The sequence below is a fragment of the Amblyraja radiata genome, chromosome 4 (genome assembly GCF_010909765.2).
Source record: "Amblyraja radiata isolate CabotCenter1 chromosome 4, sAmbRad1.1.pri, whole genome shotgun sequence".
NCBI classification, from domain to species: Eukaryota; Metazoa; Chordata; class Chondrichthyes; order Rajiformes; family Rajidae; genus Amblyraja; species Amblyraja radiata.
Genome location: NC_045959.1, coordinates 110,253,208 through 110,277,308, shown reverse-complemented (window position 1 = coordinate 110,277,308; position 24,101 = coordinate 110,253,208). Strand labels below are relative to the sequence as shown.

The window sequence follows — 24,101 nt, the reverse complement described above, 5'->3', positions numbered from 1 at the left end:
GAACTGGGCGGGGAGGCGAAAACAGTCGGTCTCATAAAAATGCCAACAAGTGGCCAAATGGGGAAAAGGTTTTTCCCTTATCGACGGGGAGCATTCACAGGGACTGGTGAGGGAACGAGTCGTTCATTTACCACCTCACGAACCTGGTATCCAGCTACAGGCACTAAGGCTAAGGTGACTTTCCCAACGAGGGGCCGGGGGGAACAAGCCCAGCCAGCTATTGTGCAGGTAAGAGATGAAGCTCATCCAGGAAGTAAGTTAAGTGGTGAAGATGTTCAAGTTGGGGGCAGGTTACACTTGTTTCTCAAAGAATGGCAAGAGATAACATCAGACCCTTTTCTGTTGGGCAGTATAGAGGTGTTTCGGATTGAATTAACCATATAACAATTACAGCACGGAAACAGGCCATCTCGGCCCTACAAGTCCGTCCCGAACAACTTTTTTCCCTTAGTCCCACCTGCCTGCACTCATACCATAACCCTCCATTCCCTTCTCATCCATATGCCTATCCAATTTATTTTTAAATGATACCAACGAACCTGCCTCCACCGCTTCCACTGGAAGCTCATTCCACACCGCTACCACTCTCTGAGTAAAGAAGTTCCCCCTCATGTTACCTCTAAACTTCTGTCCCTTAATTCTGAAGTCATGTCCTCTTGTTTGAATCTTCCCTATTCTCAAAGGGAAAAGCTGATCCACATCAACTCTGTCTATCCCTCTCATCATTTTAAAGACCTCTATCAAGTCCCCCCTTAACCTTCTGCGCTCCAGAGAATAAAGACATAACTTATTCAACCTTTCTCTGTAACTTAGTTGTTGAAACCCAGGCAACATTCTAGTAAATCTCCTCTGTACTCTCTCTATTTTGTTGACATCCTTTCTATAATTGGACGACCAAAATTGTACACCATACTCCAGATTTGGTCTCACCAATGCCTTGTACAATTTTAACATTACATCCCAGCTTCTATACTCAGAATTCTGCCCTACTGTGTGTCTACCCACTCAGCATGTCCCATATCGGACACTCGTGTTTTCACACAAAGAGAATATACTAATACAGGCTGAACTTGAGAATTTGTGTAAAAAAGGTGTAATTGAGGAAACGGTTCAGCAAACCCATCAGTTTGTGTCAAGTATATTTCCAAGAGCTAAAAAAGATGGGGGGTGTAGAATCATTCTAGACCTAACAAGCCTCAACCCTTTTGTGTAGCATGGACACTTTAAGATGGAAAATGTTTCCACTGCTAAGCAGCTGGTGTCCAAGGGGTGTTATATGGCAAGCATAGATCTCAAGGATGCTTATTACTCAGTGTCTGTTCATTGGGATGATAGGAGATTTTTGAAGTTTAGCTGGATGGATCAATTGTGGCAATTCAAAGCTTTGCCTAATGTTTTAACCTCAGCTCCGAGATTGTTTACCAAATTGTTAAAACCAATTCTTGGCTTACTCCGAACTAAGGGTCATGTGGTAATGGCTTATTTGGATGATATTTTTATTGTAGGAAACACTCGGGGGGCAGCTGAATCATCAGTGTCAGCTGTTAAAATCACTTTTGAACAATTGGGTTTCGTTATCCACCCAGAGAAGTCGAAATTAACACCAGTGATTGATTACTTGGGGTTCACCATTAACTCAGATCAGATGCTAGTGACTCTGCCAAGTGATAAAAGGCAGCAGTTAATTGAAGAGTGTGTCAAGCTGCTGGAGAAACAACTACCTTCAATTAGACAAGTAGCCAAGTTGATTGGCAGGTTTGTGACTGCTTTTCCAGGCGTGCAGTATGGGCATCTGCATTGTCAAGAATTACAACAAGCTAAACAACAAGTATTGATAACACCTGCAGTTGTGTTCAAGAAGAAACTGCAGATGCTGGAAAATCGAAGGTATACAAAAATGCTGGAGAAACTCAGCGGGTGCAGCAGCATCTAAGGTAAAATCTGAATGGTTCAGTCTGAAGAAGGGTTTCGGCCCGAAACGTTGCCTATTTCCTTCGCTCCATAGATGCTGCTGCACCCGCTGAGTTTCTCCAGCATTTTTGTGTACCTTTGATAACACATGCAGGTCATTTTGATAGGCCTATGAAATTGCCCACTGAAGCTATTTCTGAGATATTATGGTGGGTGATGAATGTGGCAAGCAGCTCAAGGAAGGTATTGGTTGATCCACCTTCTATAATTTTACAGACTGATGTCAGTGGCCTAGGATGGGGTGCTACCGACATGTTTTCCAGCTGTGGAGGCAGATGGAATACTGATGAGGCATCCCTTCTGCAATTAAGAGGCATCAATTACTTAGAGCTTCTGGGAACATTCTATGTGCTTAAAGCTTACTGTCTTGCTAAAAGTCATATACATGTTCAGTTGCAAGTTGACAACACTACAGCAGTAGCATATTTGAATCATATGGGTGGAGCAAAATCAAAAGCTTGTAATAGCTTGGCTAAACAAATCTGGAGCTGGTGTATTGACAAGAATATTTGGATTTCAGCCATTTATTTGCCGGGGGGTGCAACACAGTCGCAGACACAAGGTCACGACAATTTAATGACAACATAGAATGGATGTTGAACCGTGAGATATTTGAAAATGTTGTTGCTAGGTTTGGAATGCCAGATATCGATTTGTTTGCATCCAGATTAAACCACCAGTTGCCTAAATATGTCTCATGGGAACATGACCCTGAAGCAGCAGGTGTGGACGCATTCTCACTGCACTGGGGAGGAATGTTTATATATGTATTTCCTCCATTCTGCCTCGTCAGTCGATGTCTGCAAAAAATTAAGCAGGACTCCGCTTCAGGAGTATTGGTGGTACCTGACTGGCCTACTCAGCCATGGTATGCTCATGTTTTGGAGATGGCTACTGAGCCTCACATGATTTGTTCCCAAGACACAAAAATCTACTGGTGAATCCAGTAACTGGGGATCAGCATTCGTTACATGATCATATTGATCTGTTGATTTGCAGATTCTAAGGAGACCATACCTGGGGAGAGGATTATCCGAGCGATCCGTGGATGTTATCACTGCGGCCTGGAGGGATAGTACACAAAAGCAATACATCTCTTCAATAAGAAAGTGGGAGGTGTACTGTTTAGGGCACAATGTTACATATGAAAGGGCAGGGATCACAGATGTGATAGAGTTTTTGTCAACTCTCTTTTTTGATGAAAAGTTAAGCTATAGTGCGATTAACACAGCCAGAAGTGCTCTGTCCTCATACTTACCTATGGTGTCAGAATTACATTCAGTAGGGACTCACCCATTAGTCTCTAAATTCATGAAGGGAGTGTTTAATTCTAATCCTCCCAAACCCAGGTACTCGGTTATCTGGAATGTGAGCAAAGTTTTAATGCTGCTTCGCGTCACAGCACTATCACTAGCCAAACTCACCATGAAGGTGGTCATGCTTATGGAGTTGGTTTCAGCCCAGCGAGTGCAGACATTACAGATGCTGCGGCTAGACAGGATGGATGTGTCACTTTCCACACTTCCACTTTCAGGGAACTGTGCACAGTTATTCCCAGATCCCTCTGTTCACCTACATTCTTCAATTCCCTACCATTTACCATGTACGTCCTATTTTGATTTGTCCTGCCAAGATGTAGCACCTCACACTTATCAGCATTAAACTCCATCTGCCATCTTTCAGCCCACTCTTCCAACTGGCATAAATCTCTCTGTAGACTTTGAAACTCTACTTCATTACCCGCAACCCCACCTATCTTAGTATCATCTGCATACTTACTAATCCAATTTACCACACCATCGTCCAGATCATTGATGTACATGACAAACAACAGTGGACCCAACACAGATCCCTGTGGCACCCCACTCGTCACTGGCCTCCAACCTGACAAACAACCATCCACCATTACTCTCTGGCATCTCCCATTCAGCCACTGTTGAATCCATCTTGCTACTCCACCATTAATACCCAACCATTGAACCTTCTTAACCAACCTTCCATGAGGAACCTTGTCAAAGGCCTTACTGAAGTCCATATACACAACATCCACTGCTTTACCCTCATCAATTTCCCGAGTAACATCTTCAAAAAATTCAAGAAGATTAGTTAAACATGACCTTCCAGGCACAAATCCATGTTGACTGTTCCTAATCAGACCCTGTTTATCCAGGTGCTTATATATATTATCTCTAAGTATTATTTCCATTAATTTGCCCACCACTGACGTCAAACTAACAGGTCTATAATTGCTAGGTTTACTCTTAGACCCCTTTTTAAACAATGGAACAACATGCGCAGTACGCCAATCCTCCGGCACTATTCCCGTTTCTAATGACATTTGAAATATTTCTGCCATAGCCCCTGCTATTTCTACACTAACTTCCCTCAATGTCCTAGGGAATATCCTGTCCGGACCTGGAGACTTATCCACTTTTATATTTCTCAAAAGTGTCAGTACTTCCTCTTCTTTGATCCTCATAGTTTCCATAGCTACTCTACTTGTTTCCCTTACCTCACATAATTCAATATCCTTCTCCTTGGTGAATACCGAAGAAAAGAAACTGTTCAATATCTCCCCCATCTCTTTTGGCTCTGCAGATAGTTGGCCACTCTGACTCTCTAATGGACCAATTTTATCCCTCGTTATCCTTTTGCTATTAATATAGCGGTAGAAACCCTTCGGATTTACTTTTACCTTACTTGCCAAAGCAATCTCATATCATTCTAATTTCTTTCTTAAGATTCTTTTTACATTCTTTATACTCCTCAAGCACCTCATTTACTCCATGCTGCCTATAACTATTGTAGATCTCCCTCTTTTTCCGAACCAAGTGTCCAATTTCCCTTGATAACCATGGCTCTTTACAATTTTTACGATTTCCTTTCAACCGAACAGGGACATAAAGATTCTGTACTCTTTAAATTTCACCTTTAAATGTACTCCATTTCTCTTCCACATCTTTCCCATAAAACAAACTGTCCCAATTTACTCCTTTTAAATCCTTTCGCATCTCCTCAAAGTTAGCCTTTCTCCAATCAAAAATCTCAACCCTAGGTCCAGTTTTGTCCCTCTCCATAATTATATTGAAACTAATGGTATTGTGATTACTGGACCCGAACTGTTCCCCAACGCATACCTCTGCCACCTGACCCATCTCATTTCCTAACAGGAGGTCCAGTACCGCCCCTTCTCTAGTAGGTACTTCTATGTATTGTTGCAAAAAACTATCCTGCACACATTTTACAAACTCCAACCCATCCAGCCCATTTACAGAATGTGTTTCCCAGTCTATGTGTGGAAAATTGAAATCTCCCACAATCACTACCTTGTGCTTACTACTAATATCTGCAATCTCCTTACATATTTGCTCTTCCAATTCTCGCTCCCCATTTGGCGGTCTATAATACACCCCTATAAGTGTTGCTACCCCTTTCCCATTTCTCAGTTCCACCCAAATAGCCTCCCTAGACGAGCCCTCTAATCTATCCTGCCAAAGCACTGCTGTAATATCTTCCCTGATAAGCAATGCAACACCTCCACCTCTTGCCCCTCCAATTCTATCACACCTGAAGCAACGAAATCCTGGAATATTTAGTTTCCAATCACAGCCCTCCTGCAACCATGTTTCACTGATCGCCACAACATCATACTTCCAGGTGTCAATCCAGGCTCTAAGTTCATCCACTTTTCTTACAATGCTCCTAGCATTAAAATATACACATTTAAGAAACCCACCCTCTCTTATTCTCTGATTATTTTCTTTTTCTTCTCTCTCCCCTACATTTTGGGTCAGAGTGCTACCATTCTCTGACTGACTGCTAGCTTTCCCAATTTGAGTCCCTCCCCCCAACCATACTAGTTTAAAGTCTCCCCAGTAGCCTTTGCAAATCTCCCCGCCAGGATATTGGTCCCCCTTGAGTTCAAGTGCAACCCGTCCTTTCTGTACAGGTCGCACCTTCCCCAAAAGAGGTCCCAATGATCCAGAAACTTGAATCCATACCCACTGCACCAGTCCCTCATCCACGCATTTATCCTCCACCTCGCTCCATTCCTACTCTCACTGTCGCGTGGCACAGGCAGTAATCCTGAGATTGTTACCTTTCCAGTCCTTCTCCTTAACTCTCTACCTAACTCCCTAAATTCTTCTTTCAGGACCTCTTCTCTTTTTTTACCTATGTCGTTGGTACCTATATGCACCACAACCTCAGGCTCCTCTCCCTCCCATTTCAGGATTTCTTGGATTTATGTTTATGATCTGCTCAAGCAGAGTAGAATTGGTGTGACAGGATGTAAGATTGTCTCTTCGGCATTCCCCACGGATTCCCGCCTGTGTGTAGTGTAATACTTGTCCCGATATATTGAGGCTACCAGAACCTTGAGGGGAACAGAGTCAGCATTGTTCATAAGCCACAAAAAAACGCACAGTAAGGTGTCGGCGCAAACTATCTCAAGGTGGCTAAAGCAGGTTCTGGTAAGCGCTGGGATTGACGCTGATCATTTTAAATCTCATTCCACCAGGGCAGCAGCAACTTCAGCGGCCAGGGCGATGGACGTGCCTATAGATCATATTCTCGAGGCCGCAGGATGGTCAAGTGAACTGATGTTCCAAAGGTTTTACCATAAGCCGATTACAAGGCTGGGGGGTTTTGCCGATTCTGTTTAAGTTCAGTTACATAGTTTCCCCCTGGGATAGAGGGGTTACTATTATTGTTGTTCAAATAAACCGTTGATTCGTTAAGCAGTGTTTGAGTGATGTTTTATTGATAATTTTAATTATGATTGAGTCAATCATTGCAGTGAGAGGCCGGATTTGAATCTGCGGCATGAAATCACAGAGCTTTGAAATCTTCACGTAGTCACTCACGTGACTCTGAAGTAAAATAGTAAGATTAAACGAGAACTTACCAGTTTGAAGTTTGATCTTTATTTTATGAGTAGTAATGTTGAGGGATTACGTACCCACCGCTCCCACCCCTCATTAAGATCATCTGGTAGTTCTAGTCTTCTTTCATCTTACTATCATACTTCAGTTACTATTATTATCTGTGATTTCACACCGCTGCTTTGAAGATTGACGCACGTGCGGCTGAACGGGCCTTCTTCACGTAATCCCTCATCGTAACTCCTCATAAAATAAAGATCAAACTTCAAACTGGTAAGTTATCATGTAATAGATACATTGAAAATAGGTGCAGGAGTAGGCCATTCGGCCCTTCGAGCCTGCACCGCCATTCAATATGATCATGGCTGATCATCCAACTCAGTATCCCATCCCTGCCTTCTTTCCATACCCCCTGATCCCTTTAGCCACAAGGGCCACATCTAACTCCTTCTTAAATATAGCCAATGAACTGGCCTCAACTACCTTCTGTGGCAGAAAGTTCCAGAGATTCACCACTCTCTGTGTAAAAATGATTTTCTCATCTCGGTCCTAAAAGATTTCCCTCTTATCCTTAAACTGTGACCCCTAGTTCTGGACTTCCCCAACATCGGGAATAATCTTCCTGCATCTAGCCTGTCCAACCCCTTAAGAATCTTACTATTATCTTCAGTTTGTTTCCTGTTGTGTTACAAATATTTCACCCGTGAAGCTACGAGAGCATTATTTGGTGGGCGTGGTTGTAGCCTGGGTCTCCTGGAGTTGTGGACTCACCGGGTAGATGGTGTCACCGACGATACACTCGCAGTATGCTGCAGTCACACAGAAGCCAGACATGTTTCTGTATCTCCCGGCATCACACACACAGTCTTTGCCAGCTGAACCACAACTTGCCACGGTCACGTCATGAACATCGCGGCACGATCGCTCACAGGAATGGGAATCCATCGGCCCCCCATTCCAAATCTCACCCTCGGGACACTCTGCGGGAGACACATTTCACAACAGTGTCAAATGTCAGCCACCAGGCCCAACAAACTAAGTGAGTTACTTTCGAATAAACAAACTTGTTCCAAAATCAGCATCAAAAGCCCAAAACTAACCCACTCTGCTCCAGAAAACAAAAATAAAACCAGGAATGAAAATTCTTCAGGCAGCGTTTCCGAGAATGGACCCACAGGGTGAGGAGTTGGGAGAGTATACAGGGTGGGGGAATGGGGAAGTAGCAGACGTCTTCCGTAGATGTCGCCAGGGCAGACGACTTCCGGAGATGCCAATGAGAAGCAGAGGCCGGAGCCTCGTGGGTCGGCAACGCCCGCGGCCATCGGTGCCTGGGTTGACGGAGCCCACGGCTGGGGCTTGGGTCGGCGCCACGGAGGCATCAGGGGAGGATCCGGCAGCGTTAGTGGAGAGGTCGGCACGGCGGTCGATGATGGGGCCGACCGACGGATGAGGACGGACACGTGGAAGTGAGAAAGGCGCTGCCGAGGGAAGGAACAAAGGAAGACCTGGCGTGGGAAGATCTCCTTAAAGGAGCGGGGAGGGGGGGAAGAACAAAGGGGGAACTGGCGCGGGGGGGGGGGGGGGATTTGTAACTGTAAGTGCCCATTAAGAGCGACTATTTGCAGGGGGGGGAGGGGGGGGAGTACACAGGGTGGGGGGGGGGGAGAGTACACAGGGTGGGGAGGGGGGAGAGTACACAGGGTGGGGAGGGGGGAGAGTACACAGGGTGGGGAGGGGGGAGAGTACACAAGTGGGGAGGGGGGAGAGTACACAGGGTGGGGAGGGGGGAGAGTACACAGGGTGGGGAGGGGGGAGAGTACACAGGGTGGGGAGGGGGAGAGTACACAGGGTGGGGAGGGGGGAGAGTACACAGGGTGGGGAGGGGGGAGAGTACACAGGGTGGGGAGGGGGAGAGTACACAGGTGGGGAGGGGGGAGAGTACACAGGGTGGGGAGGGGGGAGAGTACACAGGGTGGGGAGGGGGGAGAGTACACAGGGTGGGGAGGGGGGAGAGTACACAGGTGGGGAGGGGGGAGAGTACACAGGGTGGGGAGGGGGGAGAGTACACAGGTGGGGAGGGGGGAGAGTACACAGGGTGGGGAGGGGGAGAGTACACAGGGTGGGGAGGGGGAGAGTACACAGGTGGGGAGGGGGTAGAGTACACAGGGTGGGGAGGGGGGAGAGTACACAAGTGGGGAGGGGGGAGAGTACACAGGGTGGGGAGGGGGGAGAGTACACAGGGTGGGGAGGGGGGAGAGTACACAGGGTGGGGAGGGGGAGAGTACACAGGGTGGGGAGGGGGAGAGTACACAGGGTGGGGAGGGGGAGAGTACACAGGGTGGGGAGGGGGAGAGTACACAGGTGGAGAGGGGGGGAATATAAACAGGTTTGGGAGGGGGAGAGTACACAGGGTGGGGGGAGAGTATAAACAGGGTGGGGAAGGGGGGGGAGTATAAACAGGGTGGGGAGGGGGGGAGTACACAGGGTGGGGGGGGGGGAGTATAAACAGGGTGGGGAGTATTGGAGTACACTGGGTCAGGATGCCTTGGTGGGAGTAAGGGAGGCTGAGGCCCCCACTGGAAGAGTTATGTAATGGTAGGGTGTTCAGCTATAGTGGGCAAGTATAGGGGATGGCCAGCAAGAGAAGTTGAATCACATGTGCCTTACCTTCACAGTCTGATTTGGAACAATGGAAAACTCCTTTCTGGCATACACTGCAAGAAAGAATTCTCAAATTGTAAAGTAGATACAACAGTTCCTATACCTCCCGACTATCAACAACCGAGCTTCAGGTAACGATGCTGATGATCCACAAAGGTCCCCCCAGCCACCAGCAGAAAGTTAACATAGAAGATAGATACAGAGTAGCCTGACATCGGTGGTGGGGAAGATGCTGGAGTCAATTATAAAAGATGAGATAGCCGCATATTTGGATAGCAGTAACAGGATGGGTCCGAGTCAGCATGGATTTACGAAGGGGAAATCATTCTTGACTAATCTTCTGGAAATTTTTGAAGATATAACTAGGAAAATGGACAAGGGAGAGCCAGTGGATGTAGTGTACCTGGACTTTCAGAAAGCATTTGATAAGGTCCCACATAGGAGAGTAGTGGGCAAAATGAAGGCACATGGTATTGGGGGTAGAGTGCTGACATGGATAGAGAAAGTGTAGTCGGTGGGGGCGCTGCAAGCTGGCGTCCTGTCAGCAGCGTGTCCGTTTTTTTCAACTTTTTTTGTTTTTTTAGTATGTTTTAAAGTGTGTTTTTTGTGTGTCGGGTGTGGGGGGTGGTGTGGGGGGGGTGAGGGGGAAACCGTTTCGGTCGCCTCCTCCACGGAGAGGCGACTTTCTCCAGGTCGCCTCCCCCGTGGCCTAACGACAAGGATCGGCGCGGCCTTTCCCGGAGACGCGCCCGGGGCTTCAGCGGCGGGCGCAGCGTGGACTCTCGGCGTGGAGCGGGTGAGCCCTCGCTGGGGCTCGCTGGAGGGGAGCGCTCCGTTTTGCTGGCCCGCGGCAGCCGGCAGCCTGAAGCCGCGGTCTGCACAGCTCCAGCTGGCGCGGCATCTACAGCCCGGGATCTCACGTTGGGGACCCGGGGAGTAGAAGAAGCTTCCACCGTCGGCCCGCGTCCAACTTCTACCGCGGGCCCGGCGTGGACTTACCATCACCCCTGGAGGGGAGCTTCGACCGCCGGCCCTGCGGTCTGCGGTGCTTCTGGCTGCGGCACGGCGGGGACTTTAAATCTTCGACCGCCGGCCTGCACCATCCTGAAGCCGCGGTCTCTGGTGGGGAAGAGCTGACTATGGACTGGCTCTGGACTCTGGTCCCGACCACGGGGGGAAATGGAGGAGGACTGGCCAAATTTTGTGCCTTCCACCACAGTGATGAATGCTGTGGAGGATGTTTGTGTTAAATTTTTATTGTGTATTGTGTGTTCTTTCTCATTGTATCGCTGCTGACATATTCATTTCACTTGCACTTTATGTGCAATGTGACGAATAAACCCGTATTGTATTGTATTGTATTGTAGAAGTGGTTGGAAACAAAGAGTAGGGATTAACGGGTGCCTTTCAGAATGGCAGGCAGTGACTAGTGGGGTACCGCAAGGCTCGGTGCTGGGACCGCAGCTATTTACAATATACATCAATGATTTGGATGAAGGGATTCAAAGTAACATTAGCAAATTTGCAGATGACACAAAGCTGGGTGGCAGTGTGAACTGTGAGGAGGATGCTATGAGAATGCAGGGCGATTTGGACAGGTTGGGGGAGTGGGCAGATGCATGGCAGATGAAGTTTAATGCGGATAAATGTGAGGTCATCCACTTTGGTAGCAAAAACAGGAAGGCAGATTACTATCTAAATGCCGTCAAGTTGGGAAAAGGGAAAGTACAACGGGATCTGGGGGTCCTTGTTCATCAGTCTATGAAAGTAAGCATGCAGGTACAGCAGGCAGTGAAGAAAGCGAATGGTATGTTGGCCTTTATAACAAGAGGAATCGAATATAGGAGCAAAGAGGTCCTTCTGCAGTTGTGCAGAGCCCTAGTGAGACCACACCTGGAGTATTGTGTGCAGTTTTGCTCCCCTAATTTGAGGAAGGACATTCTGACTATTGAGGGAGTGCAGCGTAGGTTTACAAGGTTAATACTGGGATGGCGGGACTGTCATATGCTGAGAGAATGGAGCGGCTGGGCTTGTACACTCTGGAGTTTAGAAGGATGAGAGTGTCAGTGACTGCAATGGGTGCGGAGTGGAGCACCTCCTCTCAATGGCTCTGGTCATTTTACCTAAACCCATGAGTGTCTCTTTACTCACCACACACTGCACCGATCGTGGATCACTGCTCCCGGTGGGTAATCGCGGTGTGAAATGTTACCAAGCCGTGGTGTTTGCGAGCTCAGTAAGGAACAACGACAATCTTCAGGAGACACACATACCTCGCCCTGCAGAAACTGGACAACAAGGGATGTTAGAGGTACGTTGGGTAAGGTTTATCAAGAGAAGGCCACACTGCCCGTCAATCAATACAATCATGGCTGAACCTAGTCATTGAACACTCTTGGTACCAGGTTTAACTGGGAATGTAGACAGAGTTCCCCAATTCTGGAAAACATCTGTGTCCATGTTTTGAGAGGTGGGGGACAACCCCCCACATGTTTTGTAATCCAGATTTTGAAATTCGGTGAAAAATAATCTATTAAAATCTGTTTTCCGCGAGACAGTGGGGGGGGTCACTGTTAACAAGCGCTTGTTAAATGTCTCTACTAACACCGTATTAACACGATGTGTCACCAATTGTGTTTTGACCTTCAAGTATTCACGGGGAATTTCTTAAAGCTGTCTGATGAGGGTACAATTACCATTTGAACTAATTGGATGTATTGGTGGATGGGAAAGATTTAAAGTGGTATCGGATTTAAATGGGTCGTGTCATTAAGGGCTCCGGTCGAATGGGTTTCCTGGCTGGCTTGCAGGTAAGTCCCTCATTCAGGTAACTCACGTTATTTAGCATTTTTCCCCATCTCTCTCTCAACCCCCTCCAAGGTTGGTTCTTCTGTTTGCCTTTTTTTTGCATCAGCTTTATTTGTTTGTGTTAATTATCACATTGTAGCTTTTGAATGATTCAAGCGGGTATCAGCCGCTTTCTAAGGGCTGAATCGACCCGTTCGTGGGGCTTTTCATCGCCCTGCGCGGCTTAAAATCAAACTGCTGCATTGAGGCGATCAGGGCTCCCGATGTGGAAGCCCCCGCCGGCCGATTTTAAGCTGCAATGAAAGGTCCCGTGAACGGGCCGATTCAAGCCCCACAATTCGGGGCGGACGAAGCTGCTGTTGCTGGAGTTTGGAGTCGGTCACCAACCAGGTCAGCTCCCAATGTTACCGTCCACAGGGCCCACGGCCGAAGCCTCCGAAGCCTCGTGTGTGTGTGTGCGTATGCGCGTGCGTGGCTACCAAGGAATTGTGTCCCCCCCATGTTTTGATAGCGATTTCCGCCCATAGGCAAAGAGACGTAACAATATTTAAAGGAAGTTGATCAGATTAAGTGGAGCATTCGGATAAACATAGAAACATAGAAAATAGGTGCAGGAGTAGGCCATTCGGCCCTTTGAGCCAGCACCGCCATTCAATATGATCATGGATTACCATCTAAAATCAGTACCCCATTCCTTCTTTCTCCCCATATCCTTTGATTCTGTTAGCCCCATTAGCTATATCCAACTCTCTCTTGAATACATCCAGTGAATTGGCCTCCACTGCTTTCTGTGGCAGAGAATTCCACAGATTCACAGCTTTCTGGCTGAAAATATTTAACCATACATATGACAAAGTTAAGACCATCCTTACCTTAACATAAAGTTTGGTTACCATGTGAAATACATGCCTTGGAATAATATAGAATACAAAAGTAAAGAAATTACGCTCAAATCTAGGAATAGGCCTCAGCTGAAGCACTGTGGGTAATTATGGGCACACAGGGAAACAGGAGCAGGATGAAGGCCATTCTGCCCATCGATCAATACGATCGCGGTTGACCAAGATCCCGAGAGCCCAAATTTCCCAGAAATCGAAACATTTATCTTCATCCACTTGTAATGATGTCCACAACTCTCTGCCACAAGGAACTCCATACTGTCAGCTTTTGAAAGAATGTCGAAGAGGTTCGACAGGTTGTTATAAGATTTGAGGGACTTCAGTTGTAAGGGTATCACAGAGGTTAGGACCTAACCTGATGGAGATCTTCAAGACAGTGAGGGAACAATTCTCTGTGTGAAAATGGGTCAAAAAAGTCTTGCATTCCAGTGGCATGATTCATCATCATAGAACATAAAACAGCACAGGAACAGGCCCTTCAGCCCACAATGTCCGTGCCAAGTTAAACTAATCTCGCTGCCTGCGTGTGATCTATATCCTCACCATCCCTGCAAATCCATGTACCTATTTAAAAGTCTATCAAACACCACTACTGTATCTGCCACCACCCCCACCCCCAGTATCACATTTCAGGCATCTGCCACACTTGCTCCGAACATCAACTTTAAACTTCCCCACTCTGATCTTAAAACTGTGCCCACTATTCTTTGACATTTCACAATCCGGGGAAAAAGGTTTTGATTGTCTACCCTATCTATGCCTCATAACTTTATAAACCTTTAAGCCCCACAGCCTCTGACACCAGAAAACAGCGGGAGGATCGATGGTACACTCAAGGCAAACCATTAATTGTGTTTTACATGTAATGGGGTGGTGTAGAAGAGAGACACTTAGGTGAGCGATCAGCCATATTGTTATTAAATATTGGGGCAGGATGGTTCCTGCATCTAAACCAGTGATTCCCAACCTGGGGCCATGGCAAATTTCAGGGGGGCCACAGAAAAATGTTGGGATTTAGGGGGCCACAGGTTCAATGAAGGGGGCCACAGAGCTACCACCCTGTTGCCTCCTAAATTTCAGTTCTAATAAATTTAAATCTATGTAGTTTAAATATTTTTGATGTTTGTGGAATAGAATAAAAGAGAATATATGTGCAATTAATAGACACTGATATTTTTATGGAAGGTATTATATATTTTTTTCCGCTAATAATGTCAGGGGGGGCCACAGAAAAATTAAAAGATCCCAATGGGGCCATGAGCTAAAAAAGGTTGGGAACCACTGATCTACACCTACATATCTACATCTTTCCAACGGCAGGAATGAGAAGATTGACCTCGAGGGTCTGCAAGCCACGATGATTAGGTTTACCTGTGCAGTTATGGACTGGCCAAGACCTGTTTCTCTTCTGCATTTGGGACAGGGAAACAATCCATTATCAGCAGTGCAGGATGGACACAACTTTGTGTGTCCAGGAGGTAACAGAACATAATAAACTCACCTGCCCCTGTGGACACAGGCACCCAGGCTTGCAGGCTTCTTGCTGGCATTCCACTTCAGCTCGGAGATCTGAGCAGGTGCGTGGACAGATGTTGGCACAGCTGCTGAAGACCTGCGTCTCTGGACAGCCTGGGAAACCACACACAAATGCAAAACCATCACCATAAGGTCAAACACAAACATTGTGGGCCCAAGGGCTTATCCCCTGCGCTGTCCTGTTCCATGTCCTGTGGCTTATATTCCAGATCCCAGCTGAGATTCACATCATGCAAGCAAAGAGACTTTTCCACTGAATCTGCGCTGGCTTTGTGTGGGGCCGATCCAGACACTGCTGCTCAGCCACTCTCTCACTTAGCTCTAATTTATTCTGTCTTTGAATTACTTATGCAGTCACCCCGCCATGGTCTGTCTGCCCCAGTCCACACACTATCTCCAAGACACATTCCCTGCTATTATAATCTACACCCAATAGCAGCGGAACAAATCTTCCCTCGTCTTTCTCGTTGCCGTTTTTTGCTAATCACTTATTTTTTACATTACAGAGCCCGAGTCAAACAGCATGAAAATTGGCTGTGGTATAAGGAGAATTGCTGTGTATGGCGGCAGATAGCCAGTCGGTATCGATAGTCCGGCTTGGGTCCGAACTGGGAGGTGGGGAACTGGAGCTGGAATGGGCTCTTTGGCCCAACTCATCCTTGCCAACCATATTTTTTGGCCCACATCGCTCTAAACATTTCTTGTCCATATACTTGTCCAAAAGTCTTTAAAATGTTGTTATAGTTCCTGCCTCAAGTACCTCCTTGTTTCTTGGTTTCTTGGTCCTCCAAAATACTCCAAATGGAATTTAAACTGGAGGTGGTGAAGGGAGGGCTTAAGCCAGAAAGAGTTATTGGGAAGAAAGAGCTACTTTAAATTTAGTTGCATCTGGTTGGGTAACTATAGTTGGGTGGAGATTATTCCATGCTTTAATTGTGCGGGGAAAGAACGAATTGCTGTACACATCTGTCTTTTAGCTGGGATCACAAATTGGATCGAAGTCTGGTCCTAATTGGTTTGGGTTTGGTGTAGGTCTTGTAGTCTATGTCGAGCTGACCATTTAACATTTTGTAAAAACAGGTCAAACGTTGAGCTTCACGTCTGTCTCGGAGAGGGTTCCACCCCAGAGAATTCAGAAGTTCAGAATTCCTCTTGTGTGTGAGGATCTGCACGGGTTTATCCACTCACCTTGGCAAGGCACCTGGTTGCACTCTGCTGTCTGAATGCTTCCTCCTTGGCAGGGAGTTCCGGGTCCTCCACAGCTTCTACTGCGGATCCGCTCACCTCCTCCACAGCTCTGCGAACACTGGCTCCACGCGGACCAGGAGTTCTGCTCTGCACAGCGCGAATCACTGCAGTCAAATGTCCCATTCACACAGGCACTGAAACAGCAAACAGCAACTCTGTCAATAAAAGGATGAGAACTCATTCCTAAAAGAGAGGGTAAAGAGTCAGAGGTGGACACTGGTACGGTCAACGTGAGTAAAACATGAGACCTGCAACTATGTTCATGGAGCTAGATTGTAGATTAAACAACAGCACAGGAGGCTGTAGCCTGGTTACTTCAGTGCCACGTTCTAGTGAGGACATAAAACAAATAGACAAATGACTACCCAAAAGACCGTTAAACGCCACTACAATATATAGGTATGTTGCAAAGCCTACCTGAAGCGTCTTTGAAAATCTGCCGCTGCGGGTGTGCGCGATTTTGGCGCAGTTTAGAGGGGGCGGGTTTAAAACGCGATTTTCTCTAGGCTGTTCAAATCGAAGATGTTCAGCCTAGTTAATTATTAACGAAAAATCGCTGGAAGACCCCGTCGCAAAAGCTATTATTAGGTTTAAAGGCCTTGAATAATAGTTATAGTAGTTTAAAAATCAATCTCTAAACCCGCGACCGCCAGCAACCGCAGGGTCTTATAAAGCAGACAGCTGAAGGTAGGTTGTATATTTTTACATTAAAAAGGGCTTCTAAAGATCCCTTTATACAAAGTTTAATATTGCGAGTAGCTCATTTTGGGCCCATTATATCGCGCAGTATTTTTCTGGGCATTTGGGGGCACAAATCTACCGCAATGTGAACGTTCTAAACCAGCGCGTTCCACAGGGACCCACTGGAAAGCTGATTTAAATGGGCATTTATTTACAGCAATTGAACACTGAATTCCTTCCATTTGGCCTATAAATTAATGTAAATGAGATTTAAAAATCATGTTTTATTGTGAATTATTTGTGAATATTATTTGGACATTTAGGCTATTTAAAAATGTTAATCATTTATTAAGAAATGGATAGGTGTTTAGATCTAGTAATTGAAGTCTGAAATTAGCTACAATTAGGTAACTAACTAATTATATGCTTTAATTTCAGGTCATCCAAGTAAGATTATTTTATATTTGTTTCAGAATGCTTCAATCTATGATAACTGAAAATTTCATTCAGTTCTCTTAATTTTTAAGAAAGTTATGGGCTTTTGACTGTTCACGATCACAACTTTTTTGTTATGTCCATAGAAAATCAATAGGGAACAAGATGCTCATTTCCGAGTATGAAAATGGCCATAACTTTTTAAATACTTGAGATATGAAAGTGAATTAGGTGTCAAATTAAACTTATTTTTATGCTTTATCTGATGGGATAAATTACAGACTTGATTTTTAAAATCTCAAAATTTTGTAACATTGCTACAATATATGCCTCCATCACCACCCCTGGCAACGCATTCTAGGCACTCACCACCCTGTGTGTAAAAAGCTTTGCCCCGCACAACCCCTTAACATTGGCCCATCTCACCTTAAATCTATACACTCTAGCATTTTATTTTCCTAATCTAGGAAAATGTTTCTGACTGTCTACCCTATCTTATAATATTATATACTTCTAACAAGTCTCCTTGCAACCTCCAGCGTTCCAGAGAAAGCAATCCAAGTCTGTCCAACTTCTCCCTATAGTCCAATCCCACTTCATTCTGGTAAACCTCCTCTGTGCCTTTTCCAAAGCCTTCACATCCTTCCTGTAATGGGGAGACCGGAACTGCTTGCAATACTCCAAATGCACCAAAGTCCTATAAAGCTGCATCGTGACTTGCTGACTCGTATACTCGATGCCTGACCAATGAAGGCACGTATGCCATACTGTATGTTCTTTACCACTCTATCTACTTGTGTTGCTACTTTCAGGGAGCTATGGACTTAGACCCCAAAATCCACCTGTAGACCAGTGGTATTCAAAGTCCTGTCATTTACTGTATACTATCCTCTTAGATTCTACCTCTCAAAGTGCATCCCCTCACACTTGCCCACAGCAATCCCCATTTGCCATTTTCCGCCTATATTTCCAACTGATCTACATCCTGCGGTCTTCTTTAACAACCCTCCCTATCACCAACAACTTCACCATTTTTGAGTCATTTACAAACTTTCTGATCAGACCACCTACATTTTTATCCAAATCAATAATATAAATCACACCAAAATAATCCCAGCTCTGATCCCTGTGGAACAACACTGGTCAGACAAGAACATTCTGCACCACCCTTTCTCGCAACTTCTCTTTCCCAGCTTTCTTCCTTCTACTCCGTCTGTCTGAAGGGTCCCGACCTGGAACAGTGTCTTTCCATTCCCTCCACAGATGCTGCCTGGCCTGCTCATCTCCTCAGCACTATTTTTGATCATAGATCCCATGTGACTTAATCTTCTGAGGGATCTGGTAAAATGTCTTACTGAAGTCCATACGGACAACATCCCTTGCCCTACCCTCAATCATGTTCAGCACCTCCTCAAATGCTTAATCATTTTACTGGCACAGGACCTCCCACATATAGTTGGTGAATAGCCTCAGTATGAAGAAGGGTCCTGACCCAAAACTTCACCTGTCGCAGCCCTGTGATATCACATCCTTAATTCCATACATGAAGCCCAATACGTAACGTACCAGGTGCCACAAGGGACAACAACCCTGTCTCCGGGCTGATGTTCCACAGTGCGGTTTGAGCTGGGCAGTCCACAGCGACACTCTGAGATTAACACACAGCTGGAATCCTGCAGTAACTGCCCCCTAGGGCATCGGCAACCTGCAGGACAAGGTCACGTCAAAGAATTAGGTACAATCTGTGGTTCTATTGTCCAGATGATATTAATAATAATAATATCTTTTATTGTCATTGTACATCAGTGTGACGAGATTTGGTATGCAGCTTCTAACCGATGTCAAAAAATAAATAAATAAATAAACTGTGCGACGTGACCATCTGAGGGAGACAGTCCAGGGGGGTGGGGGGCACTCAGCAGGGCCGGTTCAGAGCAGCTATAGCTCTGGGAATGAAGCTGTTTCTGAGTCTGGAGGTTCGGGCGTAGAAGGCCTTGTAACGTCTGCCGGAGGGAAGTAGTTCGAACAGTCCATTACAAGGGTGTGAGGAGTCTTTATGGATGCTGAGGGCCTTCCTGAGGCACCGTGTGTGGTAGATGCCCTCCAAGGCTGGTAGCTGTGTCCCAATAATCCTCTGCGCTCTGTGGACGACGCGCTGAAGAGCTCTCCTCTGTACAGGCAAGAGGTGACAAGAAGTGCAGATGCTGAACTGGTATACAAAAACCAAACTGCTGGAGGAACTCGGGGGGTCCGGCAGCTTCAGTGGAGGGAAATGGGCCGACGCCTTTTCAGGTTGAGATCCTTCATCTTGATTACAAATGGATAGTCGATGGTTCCAATTCAACGAACATCGTCTGTTCATTTCTCTCCACAGATATTGCCTGTCCGGCTCTGGTCCTCCAGCCTTGGTTTGAAGTCCGGGCAAGATGTGATATGCTTAAAAATACAATATTATGAGAGGTATAGACAGGATAGATGGAGTCTCTTTCCCAGGGTGGAAATGGCAAAGACTAGATGGCATAAAGTGAGGGGCCACGTTGAAAGGAAATGTGCGGGGCAAGTTTTTCTTCACACCCGGAATGCACAGCCATGGGTGATGGTAGAAACTGATACAATAGGAAAGTCATTGAAAGAGACACACGAACAGGCAGGGATTTGAAGAATTTAGTCCATGTTCAGGCAGATATGCAGTTTTAATTGGCATCATGTTCAGCATAGCCTGTTCTTGTGCCCGACTGTCCTCTCTGTTTTATAACATTTGATTGGTTTTGGATAAACTCAGTGACATACCATTTACCATTCTAATTGCCTGCTTCATCTGCATGTTGGCTTTCAGTAATGTGTGTGCAGTTCAGAGTCATAGAATCACAGTACATGGAAACAGGGCTTTTGGCCAAACTCATCCATGCCCACTGAGATGCCTATCTATGCTAATCTCATTTTCCTGCAATTCCCACTATTTCTTCCCATAAACTTGTCCAAATATCTGCTCTCCAATGTCCTGGGGCCTCGTCCATGGCTAAAAAGGATACAAAGATCTCTGTTGTGGCCCCAGCTATCTCCCCCTGGCCTCCATTACTATCCTGGGGTGGATCCCATCAATCCCTGCCCCTTTTTAATATTGCCACACCACATTAGTGAAGCCACTGCCTTAGAGTTCCAGTGACACAAGTTCAAGCCTGATCTCAGCAGCTCTCAGTCATTGAGTCATCGAGCTGTACAGCTGGGCCCATCTTGTCCATGCCGACCAAGGCTAGTCCCATTTTTCTGAATTTGACCCATAACTGTCTAAACCCATCCTATCCTTGTATTTATAGCCTATACTAGAGAAGGGTCTCGACCTGAAATGTTCTCTATCCTTATCTATCAGAAATGCTGCCTGACTTGCTGAGTTACTCCAGCACTTTGTGGTGTTTTTCTCTCTATTTGGACTTTCTCCCGTATAGATCAGACTTGGTTTGGTTTATTTTTATGGTCACGTGTAACGAGATGCAGCACAAAACTTAGTGTTGCGTGTTTTCCAGTCGCATAAGGTGGAAATTAAATTGCCCGCAGGATATTTATTTCCCCACACGTGCAGGTGAACGGTAGAACCTGTGGGTAGTCAATGTGAGTGGGCGGCTGATGGTTGCCGTGGATTGGCGGGCAGGGAAGTTCCATCTATGCTGCCTGACTCCGACTCTGCACTCACACTTCATGCCCTGTACATCTCCACAGTTTTCCTTTGATGGATGCACCATGCACCAAGCCGCTACATTCTGAAATGTTGTACCTGGTTTACATAATCCTTGGAGACACTGCACATGGTCCCACAAGTCAGTGCAGGTCCGCGGACAGGGATTGGCACACGACACAAACTCTTTTTCTCGGTCTTCACAGAGCTCTCCTGAAATACAATGAGAATTTGAAATTACATTATCACATTAAGAATCTCTAGCATGGGGACACACAAAGAACTTTCCTTTGTTGGTGAGAACTTGTAGCAGTGGTCAGAGACTGCATCTGATGAAATGCTGGTTGTTCTGATGGATAGTTGACTTCTTCTCCCAACATTACAGACTGACACAGATAATCCTTACCAATGTCTCCTCAGTTTCCCGCAGTTCTGCTATCATTCTCCCTCCCCCCAGACGGAACAAGGATAGAGTTGCCCTGGTCCTTACATTTCACCCCACCAGCCTCCACAACCAACACATAACTTGCTAACATTTCCGTTACCTTCAACGTGGTCCCATCAACACTTATATCTTCCCGTCCCCGCCCCTTTCCACCGTCTGCAGAAACCACCCTCTGCACAATTGGTTTGTTCATCCTTTCCCAACCTGACCCCTTCTCCAGGTACTTGCCCCGGCAAACACATGAGATGTAACACCTGTTCTTACACCTTCTCTCTCACTCTCATCCAGGCCCAGGGCAGAAAAGTCAGTGTGGGAATGGGAAGGGGAGTTAAAATGGTTAGCAAAGATTATATTATTCCAAAACCAAAATAAGCAAACTTTTTCCTAACGTTTCACCTATTTGTGATAAATGCCGATCTCAAGAAGCTACCATAGCGCACTCATTTAGTTTTTTGTATAAAAATTCAAAAATATTGGACTGAAATTTTTGAAATCTTTACATAATTATTCAAAATAAAACAGATACCAAAACCTGAATGGATTATCTTTGGAACAATGGAAGGCAGCCCTGAACTAAATGTGTTTCAAAAGAATCTATTTAATTACGGGTTAATAATGGGAAAAAAGCTTATACTTAAATTCTGGAACATTAAATATGTGGATTTCAAATATGTCGGAAACATTACACCTGGAAGATATGAGACTCCTCCTTGCAGGCAAATCAGACCACTTCCAAAAGACGTGGTCTGCATTTATCAACTTACTGCAAGAATAAGGTGCATCAGTACTTCAAAAAATAAATGTGTCAGGATCTGGAAAGGGGGGAGGAAAACTGTGAAGTTGGTATATCCCTTTTGCCCGGTTTTTATTATAGAGCTTTGGGGTTTTTTCCTCGTTTTTTCATTTTTCCTCCTTTCTTTTCTAGGGTCTATTTCTTAATTCTTTTCTCTAACCAATGGGTCTCTGTTTTTTTCTTCTCATTGATCACTCTTTTACACGAACACAACTTTCTTTCTCGCACTTTCTCTACTTTCTTTATCTATATCTTTCCTTAAAGCTTAAAAAATGGAAGATGATATATATGGCTTGTACTATTGTAATTTACTGTACTTCTAATAAATAAAAATATTTAAAAATAAATAAATAAATAAGTGGTTAGCAACGGGGAGATCCAGCAGGCCTTGGCGGACTGAGCACGTGTTCGGTAAAACGATGATCTCACCGACGTAAAGGAAGCCACATCAGGAACACTAAATGCAGCAGATGTTTAGAGGCGGTGCATGTTCAACCATCTGCCGATCGAAGAGCTCTCTCACCTGTATCCACCTGTCACTTCCCGGGCTTTGTCCCACTCCCACTTCTCTTCCAGCTTTCTGTCCCCTTCTACAATCAGTATGAAGAAGGGTCCCGGCGCACAACGTTCAAAGATGCTGCCTGACCCGCTGAGTTACTCCAGCACTTTGTGTTTGCATTACTGGATGTGTTTGAATACATCAGGATTATAGATTCAGAGAGTCCTGAAGTCAAACAGCACAGACCATTCAGCCCACTCACCCTCCATGCTGAATGTGGTGCACAAGAATGCTATTCCCATTTGTCCTCATTAGCCACATATTCCTCTACTTTCCAAACCAAGTATATGTCTTTCAAACATTATAATTGCATCTGTCTCCACTCAGCATTGATGGTGCTGAATTGGAGAAGGTTGAGAGCTTCGAGTAACTAGATGTAAATATTACAAACAATCTATCTTGGACCAACCACATTGAAGCAACATCTAAAACAGCACAGTGACTCCTCTTCCTCCTCAGGAGATAAAATAAATTGGCAGGTCTCCCACGATTCTTTCAAACTTCTGCAGCTGCACCGTACAAAGCAAACTGGCCGGTTCAAAACTTTCAACCAGTCTTAAACTGAACTTGGAACAATCCTGGGGTAACTGAGGACTTCTAATGTCACACATACCTGGAGTTTTATTGATCACTTTCTTCCTTCCTCCTCTCTATCAATTGGTTGTCTTGGATGAGTTGGGCCAAAGGGCCTGTGTCCGTGCTGTATAACTAACTCTATGAAGGTCCATTAAAAAAAAAACTATGCCCAAAATATGTCCCCCTTCTATTCCTCAAACCAAATAGTCTCAGTTCTGTAACCATCTAGACTTCTCTTTTTATTTAGAAATTGGCCAAAATGTGTTCTTTCCATCATGCCATCTCTTCAGGAACATGAAGACTCATTTTCCTGACCTTGTTTGCTGCATACCCCTTGTCACTATTATTCTGAGGACATGATGTTACTTGGCAACTATTTCATTGTTTGATGGGCAAATCCCTCCATACAAGGCACCATACTGGACTGTTTAACCGTAATTCTAACTCCATTACCTGGGCACATGGCAGTGTTGCAACTCTCCGATTGGAACTTGGGTTCTTGACAGTTCTCTGTGTCTTGCGGGTGAGCTTGGCTGCGTTGCCTGATGCGGTATCCCCCACTGCAAGGTTCACGGCATGGACTCCACTCATCCCAGGGGCCCCAGGAACACTCATCTGCAAAGGTAGACTCCCGTCACAACTCTGGCAGTATTTTACAAAGGGAGACATGAGTAGACAAGGCGGAAAAGAACAGTGAGGAAAACCTTCCAGGTGATAACCAAATTGTGGAGGCAGCAATTAATAAAAGGATAAAGTCATGAGAAATAGAAGCAGGAGTTGCCGTTCAACAAGATGGTGGCTGGTGATATATCCCTCAACATCAATTTGCAAACCTCTGGCCACTGGCCTTGATTGCTCCAATATCCATTGAAATCCATCGATCTTCTGAATGCAATAAATGATAGGCCTGCCTGGTAGAGAATTCCAAGACCA

General features: G+C 45.6%; 1 protein-coding gene across 1 annotated transcript in view; it reads right to left on the bottom strand.

Moving 5' to 3' along the window:
* The window catches only part of LOC116972598 (SCO-spondin-like), a 63,384-nt gene that overhangs the window by 15,354 nt on the left and 23,929 nt on the right, over window positions 1-24,101 (bottom strand). The window contains exons 12-19 of the mRNA XM_033020413.1: window positions 23,622-23,783; window positions 20,895-21,008; window positions 18,689-18,827; window positions 15,947-16,140; window positions 14,724-14,851; window positions 11,667-11,803; window positions 9,522-9,568; window positions 7,626-7,834 (exon numbers count right to left, since the gene is read on the bottom strand). Coding sequence (XP_032876304.1) covers window positions 7,626-7,834; window positions 9,522-9,568; window positions 11,667-11,803; window positions 14,724-14,851; window positions 15,947-16,140; window positions 18,689-18,827; window positions 20,895-21,008; window positions 23,622-23,783 — 1,130 coding nt within the window. The remainder of the gene's footprint in view (window positions 1-7,625; window positions 7,835-9,521; window positions 9,569-11,666; window positions 11,804-14,723; window positions 14,852-15,946; window positions 16,141-18,688; window positions 18,828-20,894; window positions 21,009-23,621; window positions 23,784-24,101) is intronic.